The sequence below is a fragment of the Montipora capricornis genome, chromosome 8 (genome assembly GCF_036669925.1).
Source record: "Montipora capricornis isolate CH-2021 chromosome 8, ASM3666992v2, whole genome shotgun sequence".
In the NCBI taxonomy this organism is placed as follows: Eukaryota; Metazoa; Cnidaria; class Anthozoa; order Scleractinia; family Acroporidae; genus Montipora; species Montipora capricornis.
In genome coordinates this window covers 11,200,105-11,210,104 of record NC_090890.1, presented here as the reverse complement: position 1 = coordinate 11,210,104, position 10,000 = coordinate 11,200,105, and the positions used below count along the sequence as shown (strand labels likewise).

At 38.9% G+C, this 10,000-nt stretch overlaps 2 protein-coding genes and 1 long non-coding RNA gene across 3 annotated transcripts in view; 2 read left to right on the top strand and 1 right to left on the bottom strand.

The window, feature by feature from the left end:
* Positions 1-55: 55 nt before the first annotated feature.
* On the top strand, positions 56-6,523 carry LOC138013460 (uncharacterized). Its single transcript, XR_011125227.1, has 3 exons — positions 56-435; positions 5,937-5,975; positions 6,430-6,523. It is a non-coding gene; the product is annotated as an uncharacterized lncRNA (long non-coding RNA).
* LOC138013447 (E3 ubiquitin-protein ligase ZNF598-like) lies at positions 1,633-7,134 on the bottom strand. The gene is made up of 3 exons (XM_068860538.1): positions 6,855-7,134; positions 5,076-5,869; positions 1,633-3,226 (listed from the first exon to the last, which is right to left on the bottom strand). The coding sequence occupies exons 1-3, from the start codon at positions 7,029-7,031 to the stop codon at positions 2,206-2,208; spliced, it is 1,992 nt and encodes a 663-aa protein (XP_068716639.1). The 5' UTR covers positions 7,032-7,134; the 3' UTR covers positions 1,633-2,205.
* Positions 7,135-7,243: 109 nt separating this feature from the next.
* Positions 7,244-10,000, top strand: part of LOC138013449 (cytochrome b-c1 complex subunit 2, mitochondrial-like) — a 30,331-nt gene continuing 27,574 nt past the window's right edge. Inside the window, exons 1-3 of the mRNA XM_068860540.1 lie at positions 7,244-7,399; positions 7,595-7,696; positions 9,513-9,662. Coding sequence (XP_068716641.1) covers positions 7,334-7,399; positions 7,595-7,696; positions 9,513-9,662 — 318 coding nt within the window. The 5' untranslated portion in view covers positions 7,244-7,333. The remainder of the gene's footprint in view (positions 7,400-7,594; positions 7,697-9,512; positions 9,663-10,000) is intronic.

The following is a 10,000-nucleotide window of genomic DNA, read 5'->3' as shown; positions in this document are numbered from 1 at the left end:
CTTAACCGACATATTGACCGAGTATCGACCGATGTCATGGTCGAGGCTTCCCATAAGACATTGTTATGGATACAGCGCTATATATATATTATTACAAAGGGACTGCCGACTGCTTTGCAAAGTATTTCAGTTGTTCTGCGTTAACGTAGCCTGGGACCACGCTCCGCAGTTGGGGTTATGGAGCGAAAAGGAACGTGGCGACAAAAAAAATGACGAGTGAAGCGAGCCAGTTCCTCGCTCGGCTCGTTTCGCTCACCATTTTTTTTTTTGTCAGTTTTCGCTCCATAACTCCATTTGCGGAGCCTGGTCCCAGGCTATGTGTAACGTAAAATTCCTTGATGCTTTTGCTTATCGCTTCTGCTCCCTGTGGTTTCATGAAGTTATTTTTCCAGAAACAAAAAGAGCAGCTGAAAATATGCTACCATGCCGATTTTCGTAAGTACATCGTTTAAACTGAACTGGTGTTGTTAAAGTTGAAAGAATTTATGGGCTTTTTCTTCGTGTAGAAGACACACATCACGTAAAACAATAGAACAAAAATTGTGAAACAATACCTAATCAGAATTCTAAATCCCTAAAGACCCCTTAAGCTTTTGTCACGTCATGTGCGTCTTCTACACGAAGTAAAAGCCAATTTATGAGGATTTGTATGCTCTATTTTCGAATTTCCCATAATACACTTTGTTTGCCCCCCCCCCCACCCCCCCCCCCAAATTTTGCATAAACCATTGTTTTCAAATGCTCTCGGGACTATGCACTGTCCCCAAGAGCATTTGAAAACAATAGTTTATGCAAAATTTGGGGGGCAAACAAAGTGTATTATAGGAAATAGCCCACTTTCGATATATTAAAATTCAGTCCTAAACAAAAGACATCATCTCGAGGCTCTGGGGAATAAACTCATACAAATCCTTATATTTATTCCCCAGAGCCTCGAGATGATGCCTTTTGTTTAGGACTGAATTTTAATATATCGAAAGTGGGCTATTCGAAAATAGAGAATGGGAAAAGGACACTTCCCCACTCATTCACGCTTCAATTATTTTTATACAAATCCTTGTATTTTTCTAAGTTTACAAACCGCTTTCAAGTCGAAATAACAAACTCTCATAAACTTCCACCCCTGCACATTCATTCTCGCTCATTTGACCCATGATAAAAGTAGGATCTGAGCTCTGTTTGTGGCACGTCAACATGAAAAATTACACTGGAGGACAAAGGCTTTTCGTTCGACAACCGAAGTATGGAATTTTTGTGTATTTAAATGGTCAGAAATCTTTACCTCAAGGGGTATTTCTCTGAAACTTTGTATTCAGGCTAAGACAAACACAATGTTTCCATTTCTGGAATTTATAAAGTCCAAGCTTTAAGTTCACCAGTTATCAGCCAATGTGACCAGTTTGTTACAGGCCCATTATCTTGCCAAGGATTAAACAGTAAAACAAGGTACCAATCAAAAGGATGTGACTAAACAAAAGCCAGAAGTTTGCTCATCTTGCTCTTTTGTCTTAAAAAAAGAAAACATGCAGCACACGGTACATGACCTGCAATCCAGATAACTGGATAAATCCATGAACATTGGAGGTAAAGTTCAGCTGAAAAAAACTTCCGACAAAGCATAGGCTACCTGTATTTTCTTTTTTTTTATTAACAACAATCTTTAATTAACCTTATCATTTTGCTGAGAAATGAGAGTTAGACCTCACCGTTGATCTTGTATCTGCAAATATTCTCTTGTTAACCCATGAAAATTAGCAGCTTTAAAGATGACTTCTGTCCAGGTTGTTACAATGCCACTCATTGTGCCCCAAAACAGTCCTTTCTCAGCGCTACTCTCTTAAATGTGGGTTTCAAATACACGACAAACAGTGAAAAACCATTCTTGAAAGAACAAAATTTAGTCTGCATAAGCCCAGTTTAAGTTGTTATGCATTAAAATATAAAGTTGCAAAACGAACCCTTTGAATATGAACTATTTTTGAAAGGCACGGCAAGGCAAGTATTTTTATCCATGACCAACGCAACTGGAGATAAAAATAATTCAGTGTGCCCAACGGAAGGCGGCGTTGTATCTAATGAAAAGAAATCTCCAGTTGAACCACTGAATTTCAACACAATAAAGTTACATGTACACTTTTAAGTTACACATAATTATTCAAGTCACATAATCATCTGGTTGGCAAGCGCAAGCTAGTCACTATGAAATTACTTTCCACGGATCCAAGCTTGTTTCAAGACTGTACCACTCTTGACAGTTCTGTACCTAGGTTGAGTGTAAGACCTTTTAGAAGCTACAGGTAGTGATGGAAAATCTGTTTCAGATACACCGTTACTTTGCATTCCTGTACTCCAAGCTGTGTCTCCACTTTGCCACACTCCACGGGAACGAGCCTTATGTGGTTTTCCTGCAGTACTTTTATTTCCGTCTTGGTGTGATGCACAAATTTTGGCGTCTTGGTGTACAGACAACAATTCCTTTTGTCTCTCTTCATCAGGTAATAAATCAACCAGTTCAGAAAAGACCAGTTGGAAATTTTTCCCAAAAAGATTGCAACACTCATTATAATATTCTTTAGCAGAGCAAGTACCCTTGCGGAACTTCCCAGACATAGCTTTAAACTCATCAAATTTGGACTTGTCATACCCTAGCAGTCTTCTTATTTTCTCAACTAGAATTTGATTCCTTTCCTGATTACTGGCATTAACTTCAACCTCTGGTTTCGGTGCTGATACCTCGCACGCTTGTGCCACATTTTCTTTAGCAGACACACAGGCTGTTTCTTCGAAACCAGGCGGGGGCTTTGCACGGAAAGTCTGTTGTGATGCAGCTAAGGTAGAAGGCTGACGAGCAGCAGCAGCAAAACCAGGAGGCATAGTATGTGCTTGTTTTGGAATATGTGCAGATGTACCTAGAGCAGGAAAGTCATCCTCAGAGTTCAAAGATGATGATGCACTAAGAACGTTGCTATGTAGATGTGAATTGTTACACGGTTTAGCATCCATAGGCTTATCTTCTTTATTTGTAACCTCCAAAGATCCCAACAAGGAAGGGAAGTGAGCAAAAGAATCCACTTCACTTGAAGGTAACTCAGCAGCCTCGCTATTTTCTTCAGCCTTATACTTTTTTGGCTCTTGTGGTTTGGACGATGGTGAGGGGAGATCTGAAGGATCTTTTGCGTTGCTGAGGGAAAGTGCCATTGCAGTTTCAACATCTAGTTTCTCACTTCTAAAACAATAATAAAAGCATAATAATAATATTATTATTATTATTGTTATTATTATTATCAGAGATGTATGCAGGTTTTCAAATTTGGGGGTCCTCTAGACCCCTTTTTGAAAAATTTGGGGGTCTATCAAAAATTTTGGGGCCCAGCTAATTAATATTCAAGAAATAATATTCAATCTATTGCCTCTTAATTGCTGCTGCAGTACTCTTTCAGATTTCTAAATTGCACGAAAATAAAGTCTTATCCCTCCCCACAAATATGTACTTAAAATGATCAATTTCTTTGAAACTGTTATGCCCGTTGACTCATCAATTAAAATGTATGGGCTGTCAAAGCTCCATCGATCACATCTGAAAATGTCTCGAGGAATCCATATGCTGTACAAACTGTTGGCTCCAGTCGATAAATGATCTATATCTCCACAGCCAAAAAAAAAAAAAAGAACTGGATCTCAATTTTCCGTAAAGGAGCATCATTTATTTTAACAAAACATGAGGTGTAATTTAGGAACAAAGAGTAGACAAATATAAGCGATCGATACACATTTCATCGTCGGTTCGTGCAGCCGTGACTTCGTCATGGCCAATGTTAATAATAATCAAGCGATTGAATACATTCAAGTTTCATGTTCAACACGTTAATTTTAACGCTAACTCCGAAACAAACAGACAAGACAAGTTACGTGCAAAGCAAAAACCGAGACAATGACACATGCGCACCCGGAATTAATATCAACAGGGTCGCAGAAAACAAAAATTTAACGTACTTCACTGTTGGATTCTCTGTCATTTCGCTCACGATAAGCAAACTAATGCTTGAAATTCGCTTGGAAAGCATGCAACAATCTGAACTTTGGCTGAAATGTTTTAATATCACAGGCAGCAGATCGAAAGTGTCACCAATTGTCTCGCCTAAAAATCAGCTCAGATCATGTCACGCAACACGTGGGAATTCAAAACTTAACTCCTCACGCTGGGCATAATGGTTGACAAAATTAAATCATTTGACTACAAAAATCCAAAAATAACAGCTTACCGTGAAATTTAAGGAACTCGAACATTTCTCCATTGTGAGAAATGGGAACGTTCAATTTCCTTGTGAAATATGCCTTTCGCATGTTCTTCCTGGCGTTCGTAATTTGCATTAATATTCAATTTTTTTTTGCGTCCAATTGGACCCTTTGTTCCATATTCTACATGTATGCATCCAAAAAGAAAATGAGTGCGTCCCAGGACGCAATGACGCACTCTGGATACATCTCTGTATTATTATTATTATTATTATTATTATTATTATTATTATTATTATTATTATTCTCTTATGTAGAGCGGTTTTCAAATGAGTGTCGTAAAACCAAAACCAAAGTAATTACTTTGGCCAATCAAAAAGGACGATGACAATATTATGTTAAACCAATCAAAACTCAAAGCTATTACACATAGCCGACGCAAAGCGCAGGAAAATGTGCACGCACGAGCCACGATTGGTTTTGGTTTTACTTCTGATTGATTGAGAAAATGGCGCGAGAACTTTGAACCAATCACTGAGTGAAGTAATCATAAACCAAAGCAATTCGCTAATTACTTTCGACACTCAGTTGAAAACCGCTCTAATCCCATGAACCATTAAACCCTGGACATCTGAAAATTACACATCAAAACAGTTCACAAAAAGTGTTAGAGGGTTAGCCTTACCCATAAGAACATCAACCTTCTCTTTTTAAGCATCAGGCTAATCAGTTTAACCTTGAGTCTTTCTCTTTTACACCATGCAAAATTACCAACAAACAGACAACAGTTTACTCATAACATCATGATTGCAAGATTCATGTACAGTTGTATCACATACCTGTTCTGGCCTGAAGCTCCCCCTCTGTTTCCACTCTTTTCTCTCTTTCCTCTCCTCTCCTCAGAGGCCTTTACTTCCGCAAAATCACGGCCTGAAATCACAGAATTTTGATTTACCTGTGGTCTCGGGCGGGGTGCAAAGGTGATGTCCACATCAAGCTGACGAGCTTGGCGAGCTTGGGCCTTTGTTAAGTTTCCTGTATGCTTTGCTGCACGATGGGCTTGAAGATCCACCTTTGTGCGAAAAACTGAGGTGTATTGCTCGTGGACACAGTCTCCTTCTTCACAAAGAAAGTGAAAATCACGAAAGTGTACACGGAGACTTAGATAATTAGCATAATAATCTTGGCAACCATCACGCTCGCAGAAGTGACACCAAAAGTGATTCTTGCGTAGGTGCTTGTGAAGCTCATCATTGTCAAGGAAACGTTCCTCGCAAAATTCACACAAAGGATGACCCTTGTGTGACTTGTCATCCTCGTCACCAATTCTACGATGCCTTGCCAATTCAGAACGAGTGTATACTTTAAACTCCCAACTGAACTTCTGCAAGTGTGCAACACAAATATCACAAAAGAACTTTCCATGCTCCTTCTTGATGTGGTCACGAAGACGGTCAAAATATCTCTCAGGTGGGCGGTCTGGACAAAATTGGCACTTGTGTTCCATAAGTTTCTTTACATTAGCCTGGATTTCCTTGCGCTGGTAAAAAATACCTCGTTGTCGGGCAGCCACAAATGATCCCCTTCTTGAAGAAAGTTTTTGAAAACTGGTATTGTCATCGGTCAGGAACACCTTTACAGGTGCAAAATACACAAAGAATAGTGATTAAACTTGACAAATACTTTTATTGGCCCTACAGGTAGAATTGATTAACAAGCAGGGTTCTTGTTAAGAGTCGGTAAGTGGTTATTTTAACTGGCTGTTCACGTAAATGTTACCGCCTGTTTCACTGAAATATTTACCGAAATTATCCAATGAATGTTCGTCTGTTCAAAGGTGAAACGACATTGCGTTTATGAGAAAATATTGCTTTCCCCTTCTAACCAATCCTGTGAAGATATCTGGCACATGTTATCGCTTCAAAAATATACCATTAATTTTGTTAAAGCAATCCAGCTTGTTTTTGCCAACTCATCCCTTGAAACAATGTCCGCCATATTTCCTTCCCATTCCTCCCGCGGCCAGGGAAAACTGGCAACGACAGATTTGGTTTTCAACCAAAGCGTCAGAAAAGCGGTGGTGAGTGAAACTCAATGAAAGAAGCAAGAACCCTGACAAGTCTTGAATGGAATTTGACGTATGTTCTTTGAATCTGACAGCTTTATAATTACATGCATTTTTGTTTGCTTCAGCTGATGTCCACAAATAATGTGCATACTTTGGATCCTACACAACAAAGAACAAAACTTTGACAATTTTCTTCCAATTGTACGTTAAATAAGCCGATGAGCAGCTCCCACAGGTACTTCATTGAGTTCGATATGGCTTACGTCATTGACTATTTTTAGAACGAAACTGTTCATTGAAATCATGAGTTGCATGGAAATGTTTCCTTGTAACCATCATGATTCTCTTCAAATATATATATATATTCCCTGTTGCTACAACTGAACAAAATGATCGGTGATCAGCCGTGGTTGTATTTTTTTTTTCAAATTAAAGTGCAGAGGACATTGGTGAACTCAACTGCCAATAATTTGCAAGCTGTCAAAAAACGGTATTACACGCTATTCATCGTTTATTTAAGGTACCCTTCCTCATTTTTAATTCCTCTTACCTGTTTTAAATCAGTTCTGCAAACTGGACAATAGTTTTCTTTTCCCAAGACACGCATTCGGACACAACACTTGTGGCACACAGGATGATCACAACAACCGATGGCGTAAAACTCAATATCTTCACAACAGACAACGCAAAGGCGGACAGAATCTTTTCGAATATGCTTAGAATTCATCTTCGCTTGAAAGAACGTACGATAAATAGTGCAAACAAGAAGTGAAATGGCGTTCAAATCCTCACCGGTCAAAATACACGACAAAAATGGCCGATCAAAGGATAATGCCCAAATATGGGTTTTTATGCGTCACAAAGCGTCACAACAGACTCCGGAAGGTTCTCCGGAAGTAATGCTCTAGAACTTAGGCTCCCTCAAAGCCGCGCTGAAACTGATCAGCGGTTGTTTGTTGTGAACTATTATGGGCTACTTGTACCCGGTCTTTGGACTAGAGTAGAAATCTTGAGGGAAAGGGGTTGAAAATGCTACCTTTATGGAGGGGTTTGCCATTAGTTACACGAAATGTGAGTTGTAGAACATCACCTGTGGTAAGTTAACATTGTTTCTGCTTGGTATTTTGGTACCATTTTGAATTTTTCACCCTATTCAAGGCGAAGAAAAATCTGCGTACCATTTCTAGCATGGTATATTTGTGATATTAAGCCTTACGTACTCTAATCTCGTTTAATGTTGTGGTACAGGTTATGTGATAAAATTCGAACAGTTGTTATTATTCATTGTAGAAAAGATTGTATGCGAATGCTGCCTCTCCCTTGAACGAACCGTTGTCAGATTTCCAAACGGGAAGTGCGGACTCTGCTGGTCTTCCTTCTCAATCAGTTCAGGTTTGTCATAAATTAAAAGTCTTTACTGCCCAAATCCAAAACTTAGTGTAAGTGGCCCAGGTCCAATGTGTGGCCATGCATGTGCGGTTCTTTGTGGTGTAAGTTCACTACACACTGGGCAACCGTAAAACCAGGAATCCGGAATCCGGAATCCGGAATCCGGAATCACGGGTCATTGTTTTACCAATACAGAGAGTAAAAACTATCCTAAACATTCATAAAAGCTAACCTTAGGCCTAAAAACGTTTGTTTAGGCCTAATTAGGCCTAAGGTTAGCTTTTATGAATGTTTAGGATATTTTTTACTCTGTGTATTGGTAAAACAATGACCTGTGATTCCGGATTCCGGATTCAGGGTTTTAGGGTTGCCCCTACACACTACTTGTATGTCACCGGGTTGTGTGAGTCTGTGGTGACAATAGGCCCGCAGCGCGTGCATAACTCACGAACATAAACAGGTCTGTTGAAAGCATGCTTGAGTTTCAACAAAATGAGCTCCAAAATTGGCAAGAATTTGTGACGCTGATTAATAATAAAGCAGCTGCTATTTCCAAAACGATGGAATTTGATACATAACCTAATCTAGAAGAGTAGATTTTGGACTTGGAAACAATGGTCAACCTCAAGAGATGGGCGATTGTGATCTTTGTGTTGAATTCGCACATTTCTTGTCAATCTTTAAAACACTTGAAAGAGAAAATACCAAACTAAGAAAACAGAAACCCAGTGGGTTGACATCATTTTGACACAGATTTATCCTTTGTTTCACGAGTAAACGTGTAAGATAACATGAAAACAGTGCCAGCTGAATTTGATGTCACTTTCTATTTTGCGATTTACTTGAGTAGCCAAAAGTATGATAGAAAAATTGAACATAGCAAAAATCTCCCAAAATGTTTTTCGTCGATCGTAATTTTGTATTGTTTTCACATCGCAAATGTTGTTGCTAAGGCCAAAAATTATATTTCATTCTCAATCGACACTTCCTGAAAACTTGCTTCTGCTCTTCCTAAAAACTGTGTATCAATATTTATTTACTTTTTCATCAATATTTGTTTTGTATAAAGCAGGCTAACAAAATCTGTACCTTGCTTAGTTCACATCTTTGAGCGTTAAAATAGAATTTTCGGTGCTATGTTTATCACGGCAAGTCGTACATTTTTAGGTGACCCATCCAGATACTAACCACGCTCAACAGCACTTGACTTCAGTGCACATTTGTCTTGGAAAGGTAACAAAAGCTCAGACACACTTAAACTTGAGGTGCAAAGAAGGGAGGTTGAAAATGATTAACCCTTTCACTCCCAAGAGTGCCACTTATAGATTTTACTCTGTCTAACGCCAGACGATTTTACTCGTCAATGGGGAACCCCACGGGGGTTAAAGGGTTAATATGTCACCCTCAAAGCCAATGTATCTCGATTCCCTTTTATTTTCTTAAATCTTTCCGGGTTTAGAATTTTACTGAGTAACCGCATGTATTCTCAGGGTCCGGCTATTTACGTAAGACATCTACCATGGCACTTCTGTGATTTATGGTACCAAAACAATACCGTGTACAATTAGAGCTACATGTTACGCAAAGACAAACCTTGAGTCTCCTGGAAAACAAAACGCATCTCAATTGCAGATTATGGAATAAAGCGCTGTGCACATGTACATGTAGGTTACTGCACTACCACATGTATGCATTGTTTGCCTATTTTTAGGGCTTGTATGGCGAGTTTTAGTAAGTACAAATCAGTCATCTGACAAAAAAAAGGGAAGAAAGAAATATTGCTAATCATGGAGATTTCATGCTTTGTCATCTTTTGCAGGTTTCTACTTTACAAAATGGTCTGAAGGTTGTTTCACTAGAAACCTATTCTCCCAAGAGTAGAGTAGGGTTATTTATCAACGCTGCCAGTCGTCATGAGACGCCAAGCACACTTGGGATTACTCATATGCTGCGTAATGCTGCATTTTTGGTAATGAGAATGATTATCTCCTTGTTTGTGTAAAGGTGTTCAATGTTTTCAGTGATTTGTACAGTGTAGAGGTCAACTCAATTCAAGACTTGAAAATGGAAGATTTTAAATAGGATTGGAAAGCAAGTCTCAAGTTTTGTTTTGAGACTTGCAATGTTCCTTCAGTTTACATAATTATTGATCAATGAGTCCTGTACATGGACCAGAGATACCTTTGAATAAATAAATGTGTTTTGGGGAATGCGTATGCTGTTGCTATGACAACAGAAGCTGCATGTACTGTGTTGCTGGTGTTGTTATAACTTATAAATATTAGTGGGCAAGTATATATATGGAAG